We start from the raw sequence: 20,420 nt of genomic DNA on the forward strand, positions 1-20,420 counted from the left end.
ACGACGCTGCAAAAGTGCAGACGCTTTGCTGCTTGCTCCTGCCTCTCCTGCCTCTGCTTGCATATTTCTGCTGATAATCTTGCTTTTCCTCAGAGAGAAACTATGAGCAGCGGCTCTTGGATACTTATACATCACTGGACTAGGCATGTTTTGTAGACATAGTAGGCTATTGCCATATTTCAACATTTTTCTGCGTGAGCGTGGCCTACCAATAGCTCAAGCCTGTCCTAAAGTGACTGTAGCTAAAGGTAATTAGCAGCAAGATGCCTGCCTTGTCCATGGAGGACTACTACAAACTCCTTCAGAAGATTGCAGTTCTGGAAACCAAAATTTACCGGTTAGAAGTAAACGTGGAAGTGAACGGATCATGTGGAAATTACACCACTTTACCATTGACCCAAAACAATGGACAAAAGCATGCCAACACACGGCTAACTAGCACCAGCAAGACTACAAACAAACAGCAGGGCTGTGAAATGGGTAATAAATCAACAAGTGGTAGTCCTCCCTGGAACTTGTTTGGTGCAAAGTCTAAGAGTAAATCATTTTCCTGGGAAATGGGAGGACGACTAATGGACAGGGCACCGCGCCCTGAGATTTGTGATACGACCGGCTGGCTTGCATTATCATCCAGGCAGAGCGCCTCTTCAACCCCTGTACTCAGTAGGACACAGCCGTGTACAGCTGCAAAAGGGAGAATTAGCAACAAAATGCCTGCCCAACAACTGAGTGTGCAACTGGATAACAGATTTGCTCCTCTGCTGCAGGACCCTGGACATGACCTGGATTGCGTCTCATCATCACACAGCAGGGTAAGGACTGAGAGCAATTCAAAAAGTAAAAAGCTACAGGGAAAGCTAAAGACTGGGCACCAAACTCTGATTGTGGGAGACTCTGCTGTAAAAGACATAAAAAGCAATAAAAACACCAAAATACTCTGTTTTCCCAAAGACATGGTGTCTGACTTGGCCCAAAGAATCCCGGATATCGTGGTAGCACACCCAACTGTGAAGAACATTATACTGCATATAGGGTCACATGATGTTGTAAAGCAAGAGTCTGAAGTGCTGAATCGTGACTTTATGAATCTGCTGAACACAGCTCCCTAAACGCGGAGGTGTTTATCAGTGGTCCTATACCGCCAGTCAGAAGAGGAGCTGAGAGATTCAGCAGGCTGTTGGCACTGAACAGATGGCTTTCAACTGCATGTACCGTCCACTCTCTGTGGTTCATTGACAATTTTAACATTTTCTGGGACCGCAGACATCTTTTTAAAGCAGATGGACTTTTTCTTAACAAGCCAGGAGTAAAGCTGTTCACCTCTAGCCTACTTTACTTTCTGCACCACACATCTACTCCCTCGGCCAAGGACACGAGACAAGATAAATAAACAAAACAAGAGGAAGACACAACAAAGTGCGGCAGTGATCCACCACAGCCCCCACCTGAGCAAAGATTTGACCATGGAGGACCACAGAACAGAGACGAGAAATCTCAACCCTCCTTTTCACCCATCCAACACTCCTCAAACCCCCTTACCAACACTGACACCTTTGAGGATCCATCGCTCTCCCCATCCGCCTTCTCCCCTGTTTCCCCCTGCCACATGTTGGGGTTCACTGACCGGATGGAGCAGCTGGTAGATGCTGGAATCAAGTTTGCCCCACTACCTTCTCCCATCATTCGCCCCAGCATCAAACTGACCCTGTGTTGACTGAACCGCTGAAAGTAAAACGCCAGGCACCTCTGCCCCCTCAAGGACAGCAGCTAACTCCTTCTCACCAGACTGATAAGTATGCTTGTGTACAAAATGCAACAAGCTTTAACTGACATGTGCTGGGCCCAGGCTGCATGCCTAGTGGCACTCATGACTCTTTCCAGGACAAGCCTGGGCCCTGTGTATTCAATTCGTCAATCTATGTTAAGATAGGTAATAGAAAAAGAATGGTGAATCCGCTAAGTAAGAAAAAGAAGCACTTGACAGCCAACTTAGCAAATTTAGCATCCTTTCCTCGTCAGCCACAGCCTGTCCCATAAAACAAGACAGATAATTATTTTAACACACTAACATTAGCCTTACTAAACGTCAGGTCTCTGGCGGGTAAATCATTTTTAATCAATGATTTTATTATTAAGCACAATCTTGACCTCATGTTTTTAACTGAAACCTGGTTATACTATAATAACAGTGATGCTGTTCTTATAGAGTCAGCTCCCCCTAACTTCAATTTTATGAGTGAGAATAGAGCGAATAAGAAAGGAGGTGGAGTCGCCATTTTGTTTAATGACTCATTCCAGTGTACTCAAATATCTTATGGAAACTTTGCTTCTTTTGAATATGTGGCTCTTCAGCTAAGGTCCCCCTCTCGACCTATATTTCTAATTATCTACAGGCCACCTAAATACTGTGCATCCTTCTTTGACGAAGGTTAGTTATTGCTGGTGACTTCAACAGTCATGTTGACAATCCCCAGGATAGAGGGACCAAAGAACTGTGTTGTATTTTTGAGAACTATGGAATGACTCAGCATACACACAACAAGGGGCACATTCTGGACTTGATTATTTCGAAGGGTTTGAACATTTCCAAGGTTGTGGTGACTGATGCTGCTCTCTCTGATCATTCCTGTGTTTTCTTTAATGGCACTATCTCTGTGCACAAAAGTGTCCAAACAAAGTTAATAAGAAAACGGTATATCACTGACAACACCAGTGAAACATTCATTCAGCTTTTCTCCTCCACACCCACCCTCTCAGGGGTCTCAGTCACTGAGCTTGTAGACAATTTCAATTGTAAAATTACAAATGTTATTGATGCCATTGCTCCCATTAAGGTAAAAACTGTCTCTGATAAGAAAAGATCTCCATGGAGAAATGCCATACTGGTAAGAACAGAAAAAAGAGTGTGTCGAAAAGCAGAACGCAGGTGGCGAAAAACTAATCTCCAGGTCCACTACAACACCTATAAAGAGAGACTTTGTATTTTGGAACTGAGGAATGCAAGGCGGTCCTTCTTCTCGGAGATTATTGCCAAAAACAATAATAACTCACGTGCTTTGTTTGCTACTGTCGATAGGTTAACAAACCCTCCAGTACCAGTAGCATCTCAACTTTTATCTACCGAGGCCTGCAATGAGTTTGCCACCTTTTTCAAAGACAAAATTCTGAAAATTAAACAATCAGTGCTTCCATATCGAGTACAGGGTATGTATTGTCACAGTGTCCAGGCAAAACATATGCCAATATGACCCAATTTCATATGATCAACCGTAAAAACCTGGAGGACATTATACAACATCTGAAAACCTCCTCCTGCTGCCTTGATATTCTACCAACGGGCCTTTTCAAAAATGGCCCGTTTGACTACTAATCTCCTACAGATTGTAAACACATCTCTTTTCTCAGGTATCTTCCCACAGGCCCTGAAAACTGCAGTCATTAAGCCACTCTTAAAAAAGAACAATCTAGACACGTCACTAATGAGCAACTATAGGCCGATATCAATCCTTCCATTTTTAAGTAAAATCATTGAAAAAACGGTTTCTCAACAACTCACCCTTTTCTTGTCACTAAACAACCGTTTTGATGCCTTCCAGTCAGGTTTTCGACCACACCACAGCACTGAGACAGCTCTTGTTAAAGTCTTTAATGACATCCACTTAAACACAGATAGTGGCAAAATTTCAGTCTTGGTATTACTTGATCTCAGTGCTGCATTTGATACGGTCGACCATGACATATTACTAGACCGATTAGAAAACTGGGTTGGCATTTCTGGCTCAGTACTAAAGTGGTTTGAGTCTTATTTAAAGAATAGGGACTACTTTGTGTCTATAGGGAATTATACATCTGAGCATACAAATATGACGTGCGGAGTTCCCCAAGGCTCCATTCTGGGGCCTCTCCTGTTTAACATCTACATGTTTCCACTGGCTCAAATTATGGAAAACAATAAAATAAGTTACCAGATACCAAACTCCCAGAAAACTGCAGGTCTGCTGCAACTCTCAGTTCTTTTTAATCAAGGCTGAAGACCTATCTTTTTGATATTGCCTTTCTTTAAATAAGCATTGTTGACACTGTATAACAATCTATATAAACATATAAAGAGAAATTCCTAAAACAAATAATAGAATTGAATTTATGATTATTCCGGTGACATTCTTTTGCAGTAACGGACATATCTCTGATTATTTCTCTGATGCAGGCATGACAATAGTTGACAGAAGACACAGACGTTGGGCTGGTCAAAAGTTAGTCGAAGTAACTAACTAATTTAGGCAGAAGGCCTAAAAAGAAAAAAATAGTCTATAAACACTCTGAGCGAGTTCTTGACTATTTAGAGACAGACTGCAGAAGAAATAAAATAGTTTAAGAACACGTTCTGGACTATTAAGAGATTTTTTGTCTGCAGGGCTGTACCGGGTTTTGCAAGGTTTGCCAAAGAAAAGAACTAAGCTTTGCAGTGATGACCACATCGAAAATGATAAGAGTATACTAAAGGAAAAGCTTCTGTAACTATGGGGAATGAAACCTCAAAGCCGTGCGACGCATCTGGACCCATAGTGGGTGAGATGGTTAGAAAGTATGGACCGGACTGCTTGAGATATCTGTCATATTGGTCAAAAAGCTTTGGCTTTCCAAAAACTGGATCACTGAGTCCAGGAAAGTTATTTTATCAGCCTTTTATATATGTAACTGTTTTAACTGCTCTTCAATGTTTAATTTCTTATTCTGCACTGTAACTTTTTTTTATTTTTTTAATCTGTTTTCATGTAAATCTGTTTTTAATTTTTTTAATCTGTTTTCATGTAAAGCACTTTGAATTGCCCTGTTGCTGAAATGTGCTATACAAATAAAGCTGCCTTGCCTTGCCTTTTGTTGCCAGCCGTTTAGACATTAATGGCTGTGTGTTGAGTTATTTTGAGGGGACAGCACATTTACACTGTTACACAAGCTGTAACCTTAATACTTTACACTGTAGCAAAGTGTAATTTCTTCAGTGTTGTCCCATTAAAAGATATAATGAAATATTTACTAAAATATGAGGGGTGTACTCACTTTTGTGAGATACGGTATATATGTAGTTGTAAGTTTACATGTGAGGGAACATGTGAAGACTCAATTGTTCACACTCTCTCAGTGGCCACCGGGAGGCAGCGGCAGGGCTTGGGGGGTATCTGGTGAAGCATGGTAGGCATCCTGTCCCGGTGGCTAAGCAAGCTGGGGGGCTCGGATTATTTGGGCTGGGAGGCCAAGGTCCAGGGTGGCTTCCACCTGAGGAGGAGGGTAGTGCCGACAGATAACTGCTCTAAAGTCATTAGGCCTGGACTGACTGGAAGATGCCTGTTACGCTAAAAGGTTTTGTGTCAAGAAGTGTATCTGTTCCTGCTGCTTCTGTAGCATTGCCTTCAAATCTATCAGGTCAGAAGAGTCAACAGCTTTTTGTTAGGGCACTTGCTCTGGGTGAACCTGTAGCAGATTGCATATTATTCATTAGGCTCTCCCTCCTGTTCCCAACAGATCACTGCTGCTCTGACATCCAGTAAAGGCCACTGGGGGGGTTTGTACGGACTAACTGTTCAGCTCACTGCGTAAAGAAGGTTCACAAACATTTTCAATAAACTGGTCACGTAACAGAGCATCAGTATTAGGCATACCATCAGAGGGACTGTGTTTAAAGGGATATTTCACTGCTGAATGATGAAGATGAATATGTATTAAATTGGGTCATTTATGTAGTAGAAATGTGAATTTTTTTAGAAGTTGGTGCCTTCTATACTGAGAAAAGCCAGAAAATGTATTTTTTGGCTCATGTGGATGAAAGACAACAACTCCCAGAATGCACTTGCTTCGCTTCCCTACGAGGCCACTCCCAAGCTACGCCTACCGGTTACAGAGTGGCAGTCAAGTCATTGAAGTCAACTCAAGTGTGTTTTATTGTCATTTCAACCATATACACAAAACGTCTCACCGTGGCTCAAGTGGTGTTACACATTTAAAATATATAAAAAAGCGACATACGAAACAGGCTACATTTGGTGCACACACATTACATGCTCCGTAAAGTTCAGCTAACAAATCTCTGTAAATCTCTGTAAACGATTTCTTACAGACTAAGCAGCTGAAAGGTTTTTCTCCTGTATGAGTTCTCATGTGTTTCTTTAAACTTCCACTCTGTGTAAAAGATTTCTTACAGACAGAGCAGCTGAATCTTTTCTCTCCTGTATGAGTTATCATGTGTGTCTTCAGGTGTGTCTTGCGGCCAAATCTTCTCCCACACTCAGAGCAGCTGAATGTTTTCTTACATCTTGAATCATGTTTCAGAGAGTTTAAAGCTGACTGAGGTTCTCTGGTCTCTTTCGAATCAGCACTGTCACCAGTCTCAGGTTCAGAAGAGTCTTCAGTCTCTGGTTGTAAAAGTGGATGTGGATGTGAGTTCCTGTCTGGTTCTGGTCCTCCACAGTCCTCTCCATCAGCTTTTCTTTCCATGTGTTGAGTTTGTCTTTGATGAAGATGTGAGGACTGAGCTTCCTCTTCATCATCTTCACTCTTCACAGGGACAGGAGTGAATGGGAACTTGGTGATATCAGCCTCCTCCAGCCCTTGAAGCTGCTCTCCCTCCTGACTGCTCCACAGTTCCTCCTGTTCCTCTTTAATGTGTGGGGGGGGCTCTGGCTCCTGCTGGTCCACACTGGAGCTACACTCCTGCTGCTCTGGGGGAACCTCTTCTTTAACCACCGACAGCTGCTCAACATCTGCAGGAAACAGAATGAAACAGACACATTACAGACCACCACTATAATAATAATAATAATAATGAGAGGTAGTTTGTATCGTCATAGATATAAAAACTAACAAATTTAGTCTAACAAACTGATACAAAGTAGCATAGCATAGCTTGTTAAGGTCAGCTTGACAAAACCAGCTACAAAATGGAACCATTAAGGGTTGTCCCCAACGATTATTTTTGTCATTGATTAATCTAAAGGTTAATTTGCACATTATTCTAAAGATTGTTTTAACTGAACTTTGGAGAATCAGTATTTTTACTTAAGTACTTGACATAAAACTGAAATGGCTATGACATGGATTTATTTCATCACTGCAGTAATATGCAGTTAAAATAATCAGCAAGGAAAATAATTGAAACGCAGGGCTCCAGCCTACGTAAATGGCCGGAAGTTTATACTTGTGTGTTGGTGTGGCTAACTTTTCCTGCTACAGATTTCCCATCGTGGTCAGAAAGCACAGGGGAGACAGTTTGTTTCTCCCACTATGCCTCTAGAGTCGCTCCTCGCGCCGAAGGTAAACTGCTTCTTTTACACTTCTGGTTCGATGCTAAACAAACTTTGTTGTCAGTACAATATGTGCAATCATTAGGTTGAATCTAATTTAATAGACTTATGTTGATGCTTAATCAGGGTTTCCCGCAGCACTTTGCAGCTAAGGCGCCTGCCGCCTTAACTACGTCATCATAAAAAAAAGCTATATCCGCCGTGTTACTCTGTCCTGTTTTCTCCCTTTCATTCCAAACCACATAGTTGACAACCTGCAGGTGGAGGCGGTTTAATTTCCTGTATGATATGAATTTTTCATATACCGTAACACAGGTGCAATGCCGCAGAGAGTGCTACGGCCGAAGTAATCTGTGAGTGAATTGACAATGGGAGCCCTGTTAACTGCGTACCCTTCTCACTCATGGTAGTAACTTTATAACACAACAATTAATAACCCACAACTAACTCTCTTTAACAGGATAAAACACCATAGCACACAACAATTTGTGACTTAAACAATTCCTAACACTAATAATTTTACGTTTACAAATTTACCCCGCCAAATGGCATGTTGCGTAACATTTTAGCTGCTAGCTAGCCAGGTAGCATAACAGTATGTTAAGCTGGGAGAGGCTCTGGTCGCTACTGCACATTCAAGAACAGAGAAGAAAGTTAGAGGATGAAGAAAGACCGGAGATACACCAGAACAACATATGCTCAAAAGAGGAGCCGTCTGTTGTTCTGAAGTTTTTAGTTTCTAAAAAATCTGACATAATTTAGCCACTGTTGTTGCCCATCGCTCTAACATTACTTGGTTGCGCTAACATTACTTGGCTGTGCTAACGTTACTCGGCCATGCTAACGTTAAAGACATGTTACTTCAAGCATGCAGTGGAGCAACATTATGAACGCAATAACAATCCACCTACAGTCCTGCTACCGACCGTGGAGAAAGACGGGAGAAAGAGCAATGGAGCTACGCCCACTTTTCTACAACAAACTAACTTATCTGTGGCCAAGGTAGTGTTTATACAACTATCTTACAACTATTTTGTTTTGAAAGGGAAACAATGTTAAAGTTGTCTGTATGTGTATTCATTCGATTTAAGTTTATTTTACTACTTTGCAGTTTGCACAATAAAAGTAGTTTAGATTCTGTAACTGTTTCATGCATTCTCCTTCATATAACGTCATGGTATAATGTTGTGGAGCCAAGCAAACCCTTTAGTAATCAAAGCTTTTAGTAAACATGATGACATTAAAATGTTTTTGTGATATTCTATATACTCCTAACACTAGAATAAGCCATTATAAACCTATATAAAGGCCCAGTCAAGCAAAAGAAAGAAAATACCGTGATAAACCGTGAGAACGCCAGAATCTTAAAAAAATACAGTGATACAAATTTTTGGTCATATCGCCCAGCACTATTGTAAGCTGTCTGCACTGACAGCTCTCAAGATATCAAAGCACTTAAGAAGAAGTGTAGCTACTACCTTTCCTACACGTCTTTTTTTGTGGGTTTAGAAGTAAAATGCAATAAAAATTAAGGTGAGCTGCTAACGTTATATGTTTAGCTAGCTGTAAGTAGGCAGGTAGCCGTTTGTTTCTACACAACATTTTAGCACTACTTTGCTAATAAATGTAGCTTCCAGTAGGTCGTTTAATTACACTTATTTTTACTACTACTAATAATTTTTCTTTAACGCTTGTTGTGCAACTCCTAAAGGCAACAAGCAAGTTCAGTGGTTTAAGTCACAGTAAAGAGGTCACAAATAGTCGTCGAGCAGTCGGGTCATGGAGCGCTGCAGCTCCTTTAGCTCCTGAGCTAACAAGCTAGCCTAGTAACCACAACAATCACACACAGAAACTCAACGGAAGTTACTAGAAAGGCGCAGCCTTGCAAGGCTCAGGTAGTGCCACTAATATATAACCGTGTATACATAAAAATAAATGCATCATTCAATCATTCCATGTGGTGGAAAGCCTGCAGTGGAACGCTGCACAACATGCTGCAGTCAGTTCCACTGCCCCCAAAGTGGACCGGCCTGATGTTGTGTACATGGGGGAGGAGAACCAGGCTGAGGCTGCTCTGCAGTATGGGAGGGTGTGGAAAGATCTAGTGGATGACCATGAAAAGGAATCAATCCTGGAGCCCTTCAAATTCACATTTTACACCACTGAGGACATGTGGAAATTCTGTGAGGAAATAATGGACAAAAGAAATCATTTGGCCTATTGTGAATGTCACACAGATGAGTGAGTTTGTGTTTGAGAATAAAGGGCTACAGAACATGTGATCATGTTGTGACTTTGTGTGTTTTTTTATGTTTTTCTCATTGATCACTTAATAATTCACTTGGATTATACTGTAGATATCAAGAGGTAGGGTCGTATCTAGTGGTACTTGGGTGTTCCAGCAGCACAAGAACATAATTAGCAAAGACATAGAACCAAAAATGAAATTTATGGTGGTTAAGAATAAAAATACAGAATAATACAACAGAAAAACAAATTGAAAAAAATATATAGAAAAAGAGCAGTGCAATAAAGTCAAAGTTAAATGATAATGAAAAGGCAGCGAAGTACTGTATATACTGTATAGTACACAATACAATGTATAGGCCTATGACATCTTATGAGATGTTGGCTTATGAATATGTGTAATAACTTAAAAGAAAAGTTGTGCACTGACCAATGTTATTCCTGCCCTACATTGTTTTCATTGATCAACTATTTGACCTTGAGCTCCAACCAAGACAGTCGTAGGGCCGCTCAATTAGGGAAGAGATCCTGTAAATCAGGATTATTGAACAGGATTCCTCGTCGACTTTTAGAAAGATGTTTTCATTTATTCAAGTTCAAAACAGTGAAGCATTTAAAGCCCTTTAACTGGGACGTTTCCCTTCATTCTTTTACTGGAGAAAAAACTCTCTGGCTTGTTTGCATTTCTTTAAACCAATCACAATAGTCTTGGGCGGCGCTAAGCTCTGGACGCAACCACTTTGGCTCTGCTAAATAGTCTCAGGAAGGAACTTGTTTAGGTGGAACATTTTCACCCTCGATAGAAGAAACACCATCTGCATGTTGACAGAGAGCAGGGCTCTGCTTTGACACACACACACACACACACACACACACACAGACACAGGTGCAGACGGAGCCTCTTGGCAGGGGGACATGAGGGAGGGAAGCGCGGTCATTCGAAAATACTACCGGGTTTCTACTGATACAAAGCTTAATGCTAATTGGTGAAGTATCCCTTTAACGTCACCAACTCGCCACATCGTTCACAGAAAACGAGCCGAATAAAGCCGTTACTCGTGGCGATAGCAGTGTGCTTTGTGTGGATGAAGCATGAAGTTAATTTGACTCATTTAGCCTCAGCTCCACGACTCACCGGAAGTCAGCTTATGCTGAAGTTTATACGTTACCATGGCAATGGTACACATAAAAATGGCTGCCACTCTGACCATTATGCTACGTTGATTTAAATGGAAATGGCCTTTCTATCTATTTTATTTCTGTGGTTCAGAGAGCTGCAACCTGGCTGAGATTCTCTGGCTGCTGCTGGTCCACACTGGAGCTCCACTCCTGCTGCTTTCTGATGTCACTAACACAGGAAGTAGACGCTTCCTCTCCTGTGTGTTTTCTCATGTGATATTTTAAATGGCTACTCAGTCTAAAAGATTTCTTACAGACTGAGCAGCTGAAAGCTTTCTCTCCTGTATGAATTATCATGTGTTTCTTTAAACTTCCACTCTGTGTCAAAGATGTCTGACAGACTGAGCAGCTGAAAGGTTTCTCTCCTGTGTGAGTTATCATGTGTCTCTTCAGATTTGAGCTGTGGTTAAATCTTTTCCCACACTCAGAGCAAATAAATGGTTCCTCTCTTGTGTGTCGTTTCATGTGATATTTTAAACTTCCATTTTGTGTAAAAGATTTCTTACAGACTGAGCAGCTGAAAGGTTTTTCTCCTGTATGACTTCTCAAGTGTCTCTTCAGATTTGAGTTGTGGTTAAATCTTCTCCCACACTCAGTGCAGCTGAAAGGTTTTTCTCCTGTGTGAGTTATCATGTGACTCTTCAGGTGTGTCTTGCGGCCAAATCTTCTCCCACACTCAGAGCAGCTGAATGTTTTCTTACATCTTGAATCATGTTTCAGAGAGTTTAAAGCTGACTGGGGTTCTCTGGTCTCCTTCCAATCAGCACTGTCATCAGTCTCAGGTTCAGAAGAGTCTCCAGTCTGGTCTTCAGTCTCTGGTTGTAAAAGTGGATGTGAGTTCCTGGCTGGTTCTCCACAGTCCTCTCCATCAGCTTCTGTTTCCATGTGTTGAGTTTGTCTTTGATGAAGCTGTGAGGACTGAGCTTCCTCTTCATCATCTTCACTCTTCACAGGGACAGGAGTGAATGGGAACTTGGTGATATCAGCCTCCTCCAGCCCTTGAAGCTGCTCTCCCTCCTGACTACTCCACAGTTCCTCCTGTTCCTCTTTAATGTGTGGGGGGGGCTCTGGCTCCTGCTGGTCCACACTGGAGCTACACGCCTGCTGCTCAGGAGGAACCTCTTCTTTAACCACCGACAGCTGCTGAACATCTGCAGGAAACAGAATGAAACAGACACATTACTGACCACCACTCAAACCAATAATAATGAGAGGTAGTTTGTATCGTCATAGATATGAAAACTTACAAATTTAGTCTAACAAAGTGATACAAAGTAGCATATCATAGCTTGTTATGGTCAGCATGCTAAAACCAGCTACAAAATGGAACCATTTAGGGCTGTCCCCAACGATTATTTCTGTCAACGGTTAATTTGCCTATTATTCTAAATATTTTTTTAAACTGAATTTTGGAGAATCTGTATTTTTACTTAAGTACTTGACATAAAACTTAAAATGGCTATGACATGGATTTAATTCATCACTGGAGTAATATGCGGTTACGATAATAACTGGCAAATTTATTTTTTGCATCAGTGTGAGGCAAGGAAAATAACTGAAACGCAGGGCTCCAGCCTACATAAATGGCCTGAAGTTTATACTAGTGCATTGGTGTGTGCGTCGATCTCTTCAAGAGAACAGCAGGGCCGGCGTGTGTGTGTGTGTGTGTGTGTGGTAGAAAGAGTGAGAGAGTCACTGTGATTATCATCAGAGTGAGCAGCAACTCTAGAGTCATAGTGAGAGAAACAAAGTCTCTCCTGTTCTTTCTGCCCATGGTGGGAAATCTGGAGCAGGAAAAGTTAACCCTCTCCGCGATTTCATGTTGTTTATGGAGAAGAAGAGTCGGGGGAAATGCAACGTTACCAAGCCACGGCCGAGCGACGTGCGTGCACCTCTCGAAAAATGCAACTGACGTCGCAGCAACGCACCTCGCTCGGCCGTGGCTAACTTTTCTTGCAACAGATTTCCCATCAGAAAGGTGGTCAGAAAGCACACGGGAGACACTTTGTTACTCCCTCTAGAATAGCTACTCGCTCCGAAGGTAAACTGCTTCTTTTACACTTTTGGATAGATGCTAAAAAAAAAACTTTGTTGTCAGTACAATATGAAGCAACATGCATACGTTATTAATATCATATTAAGTCTGGATTGATAGTATTATATGAATACAATGGTGTTAAGTCAGTCAACCAGCGTATTTAACTACCTAATGTCCCTCTCCAAAATCACTTCAGAAGAGTAGTCACAGCGCTCTCTTGCTCTGGTGTTTGTAAAGTATTAAATTTCAACAAAGAATGGTTCACTTTAGAAAATTTACTTTTTCCATTTTTATTTTCTATGTAGATGCACTCCCTTACAAAACCACCCCAGTAGTTGGGAATGATTTATTATTTCTAAATAGAGTTATTTATGTGATCTTGTAAAAATTAGTCTTTTTTCATCGCAATATATATCGCATGTGTCCGTTTTTTCCAATATTGTGCAGGCCTAGTCTAGACCACACGCTATAATTTACAAAGACCCAACAATTCCCCCAAGAGCAAGCATTTGGTGCAACAGTGGCGAGGAAAAACTTACCTCAATTACAACTTGTCTCCTGCTAGTTGTACTACAGCACTTTTTAAAAATAGGCATATGGGGAATATTTTTTGCCAAAAACATTTAATATATTAATAATTAAAAAAGAATGGTGTCTCTAAGCTTACCTCACACATAATAGACCTTTTCCTACTATGACGTGTTGACAGGTGTCATAGTAGGACACAGCACAGGTGTATTAATAACCATTAATGATGGCTGCATTCCACTTAGGAGAGGCCGTGGTATTGTGCATGCTGACTCACTGAAATATCTTACTGGGACACTTGATGGAACTGAGCCATCGTTAAGGTTATCAATTTCAGCTGTGCTTTACTTACTATGACGTAGTGACTATGACTTACTATGAAGTCCAAATGTCTGCTGTGAAAAAGGTCCATTTGTCTTCTGCTGGTTGTACTAGAGCACTTACTTTTCAAATAAGTAAGCATAATGCATAATTTTGGGGAATATCTTTTGCCAAAAAAAATTGAATAAATGTCACAATTACAGAGAGTCATGTCTCCAAAACTACTCCACACTTACAGTGGGGCAAAAAAAGTATTTAGTCAGCCACCAACACCAACCAAGACCAAAAATCTGTCAAAGGACACCAGATCGAGGGAGATTATTAGTGGTCTTGTATGTCTTCCATTTTCTTATAATTTCTCCTACAGTGGATTTCGTCACACTAAGCTGCTTACCTATTGCAGATTCAGTCTTCCCAGCCTGGTGCAGGTCTACAATTTTGTTTCTGGTGTCCTTTGGCAGCTCTTTGGTCTTGGCCATAGTGGAGTTTGGAGTGTGACTGTTTGAGGTTGTGGACAGGTGTCTTTTATACTGATAAGAAGTTCAAACAGGTGCCATTAATACAGGTAACGAGTGGAGGACAGAGGAGCCTCTTAAAGAAGAAGTTACAGGTCTGTGAGAGACAGAAATCTTGCTTGTTTGAAGGTGACCAAATACTTATTTTCCCGAGGAATTTGCAAATAAATTCATTTAAAATCCTACAATGTGATTTTTTTTCTTCTTCTCATTTTGTCTCTCATAGTTGAAGTGTACCAATGATGGAAATTACAGGCCTCTCTCATCTTTTTAAGTGGGAGAACTTGCACAATTGGTGGCTGACTAAATACTTTTTTGCCCCACTGTATTACGCTCCTTTCCTTTGAAGGGTTAGTCCTTTTAGAAGTGGGTCAAATGCTGTTTCTCCTGATACTATTTAATGATTACTTACTGAGAATATTTTTTTTAATGATTATTTTTCTGCTGCTCATTAACATTTTTCAGGGGCTTCGGATGCCATATTGTGCAGCCTAGCTGTTACACTGTTATCTTATTTGTGTTAAATGAATAAGTAAAGGAAACTAGAGTTTGCAATTTCTGAAAACTATGTGTATGTTGGATGCTAAAAGGCTGATGCTACAATGCATTGCTGGCTTGAATGTCATGGATGGATGGATGGATGGATGGATGGATAGATAGATAAACTCACTTACATTGCCACATGTCGTTCCTGGTGAAAATTGCAAATTCCTGCAGTGGTCACCCCTAAAATCCCCTAATACACACCATGGTTCGGATAAAGGTTCTTTAGAAATAAATATCTATTTACATATTAAACAAATTAGACTAAAAGATGATACAAATGAAAATATTGCAACACTATGCAGCATAAGACACAATTTCAGGGTAGTTATTAGGGCGGCACAATATGAGGAATATATGCAACATGCCCCAACATTGTTGAATATCGCGATAATGATATTACTTGCGATAAATAAACATTAAAATGTACTCAGTTCTGCCTTTCTGCTGCTTAGTATTCTGTTAAAATACAACAAATTGCTCGTTGAATTTAAAACAAATGAAAGGAAAGTGGAGCCATGGTGTGTTTTGTCAATTAAATTTTTTTGCCAAATGTTAACGGTTCAGCAGATAAAATACCCATAATACTATACTCCATACAGAAAATTACATGTTATTATTAATCTCAACACTGTTTCCTCCTATCTCCTGTTAAATCACATAAGACTAGGGCTATCTAAAGTAAATTCTTGTTCATTTAGTTTGTTAGATCATTGTTCGTGTGTTGAAGTGTTTTATCCGTGTTTTATGGTTCCTAAACATAGCCTACTGTTCTGTACTATACATGTCCTGTTGCTCTCATTAAGTTCTCATCTGAGCAGATTTCTGTCATTCAAACAACTCTGAGTTATAGATTAAAACTTGTAACGTTACAGCCAGTTTAATAGAATAAAGAGTTTTATTCAGTGTGGAGTCCATAAATACAGTTAATGGACACAGACACAGAGAACTGAAGTCTCTGTTACCAACCATTAGCTCTGATTAGCGGTTAGCTCCAGTCAGCTCCGGTTAACTCCGTTATAAAGATATGGAGCGGAGGAGACTGCTGCTGATGGGGGTGACAACCAGACTTTGATAAATGATGTTGGGGGAGCTTTCACAGCGGTGTTTCTACGGTTTTATTAGTACAGTTAATCCCACCAGCAGCATGCTACTACTAACAATAGCCTCTGAGTCTGAAGTGTAACGTTGTTGTAACCTTTGTGGACTTTCATTTAATAATCTTTGTCTGACATTTCATATTCACTGTTTGTATTTCCTGTGACTGAATGTGGTTTTAAATCTGTTGAGGTCTGTTCAGACTGAAAGTAAAGACACTGATGATGTCATACAAAGTCAGAAAATAGAAAGCTAACAGCTGATTTATTTATCTGACTTGTAGAATAATATCAATGATTGAATTGTTTTAAATGTTTTGGAATGTGGAACAATTAAATGCCATTAAATGAAATAAAACAAGGCCACATGCTGATTATTTGTGACTTGATTTAATCAGAATCAGAAAAGCTTTATTGCAAAGTACGTTTTTTACACATACAAGGAATTTCTTTTGGTGTTGTAGGTGCACGTCACACATTCTCTAAAATAAGTTAAACAAGCAGGTTAAACAGAACAAACAATATAAGTATAAATATATGTATATATATACACACACAGAATGTATTAAAAATAAGAGAGTAATAGTTAAGATAAAAAGAGCAGATTAATGGATGTATTCCTGTTGTCTCTGTGTTTAAACTCCTAATGAAAAGGTAAAGTTTCTATCCACTAAAAGTTCTGACAGACTCAGATTATTATTCTAAGAGTCTGACAACATTACCTACAGAGATAGAGCTTTTAGTTAAAGAGTAAGATCCTTTTAGTTTAACATGAAATCACCGTCACCAAACCCACCATCCTTTGTTTAAATAACTCAACACATATATCCATTATAAGATTAACTGGAACATGTGGTAAGAGATTGCAGGCATAACAAGCTCGCTGACCGCGCTCTCACTCACAAACACCGACCATTTAGCAGGAAGAGGGGAGCTGCAGGCCCTGGAGCTCTGTCAGGGCAGTGGCGTTTGGTAGTCCATTAACCCAAAAAACGGTGACTTTGCGCGGGTATGGAGTGCCGTGGGCTGCCAGCCGTGACGGAGCTCCATCTACCTCCCAGCAGGCCGGGGTCTATGAAGGAGGGCCGGCCGGACGGCGAGGCAGCAACCCAGGCAGCAACGGCCACTGAACTCCGACACAGTCGGACAAAATTTGCAATTACCCATCAATTTTCGTAAAACGGCCCATATTTGACCTCTACATAGTTGATTTCTGGCATAAAAAAGTCTCAGAAGTAAATTTTGTGGTAAAATAGCAGATTAACAATGCATACAATTTCTGAGATCTGCGCGACCTATTCAGAAGACTAGCTGATCTCAGATCAGTGGTGTAGCCTGTGTAAATGTTTGGGCGTGACAAAGATAGAGACTAGAGCCAAATGAGGAGGAGCGTTGAGATTCATTTGGATATTGCGCTATAGTCCATATTGGGATTTCAATAAGGTTGGGGTTAATTGTGCATAAGTTTTTACAGAGTAACTTTACCTAAATTTAATAAAAAGTTTCTGTGAAGTGTGTTTGTACTTTAATAAACACTCCTATGGCGCCATTTTGATGCTAACAAGCGATCACCCGCCGTTAGCATCCCATTGACTGCCATTCATTTTGGCGTCACTTTGACAGCAACACGACAATGTATAAAAGGCTCCATTACCTTGTATCTCACGTTATGGCTCCGTAGCAGACGTTTTTGTAAAAATAGGCTAACGATTGTGGCTCAATGGTGTTTTTTTTGCCTCCAACGTCGCTGTCCAGGCAGCTAACCCTAACCCTAAACATAACCATTGCCGCGCTGCCTGGAATGCAACATTGGGGGCAAAAAACACCAAACACCACGATTGTGTCATAACCAAGCGACTTGCTGTTGCAGAGAAATTACTGTATAGTTCAGGAGAAGCTCGCAGGCAGTTTGGACTTCCATTAGCTATTTAAGTTTAATTACTAATGTTAACTATCATTTTAGTGATCAATAATTAGCCTGTGTCTATGTTATCTCCTAACATATACCTACGCTCTCCGTCTCTGCTAGATTGGGAATGATTGAGATTTCTCTTGGCACAGCTACCAGAAGACTTCCAACTTTCAGACAGGTTGTTCACGTCACATTTACGACATCTCTCTCAGTTGGAGACTGCTCATAACGCTCAGCGCTCACCGGAAAAGTGCTTCTAATATCCTTCGCTGGTCTCCGTAGAAATCAACGGGTTGGTCTTGGTTTATTTTACTGTCTATGGTTTAAACTAAAGATAGCTTTCAACCTGCACTTCCTGTCTCCCTGACACAGAGAGAAAAGTCTCCTCTCGGAGACTGCTGGGCCTAAATTGTGTTTAAACATGATACAAATATTTAAACATGAACCCAATGTGTATTGAATAAACTCCCATATTGATACATGATTAATAGTGAATCTTGTTAAACATACGTTACTTAGAAATAAGTGAATATATGTGTGGGCCCTATAAAATATCAGGTGGTTACGTTTGTCTGATTTCTTGATTAAAATTGATTATATGACAGACATTACAAGACAAAACAATATCTAATACAATATTTTAAATAAGAGTGTACTTTTTCCTACCACACAATATAATGTCTTCTATCTAGATGTTGATACATAGAGATTTTTGTTTGATACTTGAGAAGTTTTGCTTGGACTTAAAAAGGCACAACAAACAGGTTCAGAAGAGTCTCCAGTCTGGTCTTCAGTCTCTGGTTGTAAAAGTGGATGTGAGTTCCTGGCTGGTTCTGGTCCTCCACAGTCCTCTCCATCAGCTTCTGTTTCCATCTGACCAACACATTTATGTGTTTTGACATCAGAACGCCAGGCAAATCTTTTGTTACAAACACTGCAGCTGAATCTTTTCTCTCCTGTGTGGCCTGTCATGTGTGACCGCAACTGTCCACTCTGTGTAAAAGATTTCTTACAGACTGAGCAGCTGAAAGGTTTTTCTCCTGTGTGGATTCTTATGTGGTTCTTCAGGGTTCCACGTTCAGTGAAAGCTTTACCACACTCAGAGCAGCTAAAAGGTTTTTCTCCTGTGTGGATTCTCATGTGTTTCTGTAAAATTCCACTACGTGAAAAAGATTTCTTACAGACTGAGCAGCTGAAAGGTTTTTCTCCTGTGTGAGTTCTCATGTGTGACCTTAAAATTCCTCTCTGTGTAAAAGATTTATTACAAACTGAGCAGCTGAAAGGCTTCTCTCCTGTGTGGATTCTCATGTGTGACCTTAAAATTCCTCTCTGTATAAAAGATTTATTACAAACACTGCAGCTGAAAAGGTTTTCTCCTGTGTGGATTCTCATGTGTAACCGTAAATTTCTAGACATTAAAAACGTTTTCTTACAAACTAAACAGCTGAAAGGTTTTTCTCCTGTGTGAGTACTCATGTGTTTCTTCAGGTTTCCACTATCAGAGAAAGCTTTATCACACTCAGAGCAGCTAAAAGGTTTTCTCTCCTGTGTGAATTCTCATGTGTCTCTTCAGATTTCCGTTTTGGCCAAATCTTTTCCCACACTCAGAGCAGCTGAATGTTTTCTTCCATCTTGAATCATGTTTCAGAGAGTTTAAAGCTGACTGAGGTTCTCTGGTCTCCTTCCAATCAGCACTGTCATCAGTCTCAGGTTCAGAATTCTGGTCTTCAGTCTCTGGTTGTAAAAGTGGATGTGAGTTCCAGTCTGGTTCTGGTCCTCCACAGTCCTCTCCATCAGCTTCTGTTTCCATGTGTTGAGTTTGTCTTTGATGAAGCTGTGAGGACTGAGCTTCCTCTTCATCATCTTCACTCTTCACAGGGACAGGAGTGAATGGGAACTTGGTGATATCAGCCTCCTCCAGCCCTTGAAGCTGCTCTCCCTCCTGACTGCTCATCAGTTCCTCCTGTTCCTCTTTAATGTATGGGGGGGGCTCTGGCTCCTCCTGGTCCACACTGGAGCTACACTCCTGCTGTTCAGGTGGAACCTCTTCTTTACCCACTAACAGCTGCTCAACATCTGCAGGAAACACATACAGAGAAATGTTGTGGAATTGTATCTTATCACCTGGATTGTGATTGTTATAAAGAAATAGTGGTTGTTCAGTCAGTTACTTAGGTTACATCTACACTACTAGTTTTCCTTTTCAGCCTTGGGAAACGGTTGGAAAGGCTGTTGACTGACATATTAGGGCCTTCTTGTGGTGAAATAATGCAACTGCGCTGTTGAGCACAAAGTGGCGCAGTCAGTAATTAAGAGGCATCAACAAGGGACACGTCAGAATAACAGAGTGTGAAGTGGACTTCACTGCATTCAAATGGTTAAAGTTGTGTCTCTGATGAACTGTGACTAAAACCTGTCATTTTTCAGTCTTTCACTGTGTTTTGGTGCGACGTTTGTTGATGCAGAGCTAATCTAATCACCATGTGGCTTCCTAATGCTTTATATTTCTAGTAAAACTGTTGTATTTGGACAATGTTGACATTATGCTATGTAAATGACATGGATGTCTGTTTTTATTGCAACTTAATGGGGCAATCGGTGTTATTTCTTTCCCCAAGCAATACATCCCTTTATGTAACCATCACCTATACGGTCCTAAGTGAATACTAGAGCCCGACCGATAAAGGATTTTTAAGGCCGATATCGATACAAATATTTGGTGATTTAAAAATCCGATATATC

The 20,420-nt window shown here is 40.6% G+C and overlaps 1 protein-coding gene and 1 pseudogene across 1 annotated transcript in view; both read right to left on the reverse strand.

Annotated features, from left to right (window-relative positions):
* The window catches only part of LOC144530817 (uncharacterized), a 44,850-nt gene that overhangs the window by 14,138 nt on the left and 10,292 nt on the right, over positions 1–20,420 (reverse strand). Inside the window, exons 2-4 of the mRNA XM_078270572.1 lie at positions 10,821–11,875; positions 10,563–10,644; positions 5,980–6,758 (exon numbers count right to left, since the gene is read on the reverse strand). Coding sequence (XP_078126698.1) covers positions 5,980–6,758; positions 10,563–10,644; positions 10,821–11,875 — 1,916 coding nt within the window. The remainder of the gene's footprint in view (positions 1–5,979; positions 6,759–10,562; positions 10,645–10,820; positions 11,876–20,420) is intronic.
* LOC144531962 (uncharacterized) lies at positions 16,559–19,891 on the reverse strand (annotated as a pseudogene).

This window comes from Sander vitreus, chromosome 2, assembly GCF_031162955.1.
Source record: "Sander vitreus isolate 19-12246 chromosome 2, sanVit1, whole genome shotgun sequence".
In the NCBI taxonomy this organism is placed as follows: domain Eukaryota; kingdom Metazoa; phylum Chordata; class Actinopteri; order Perciformes; family Percidae; genus Sander; species Sander vitreus.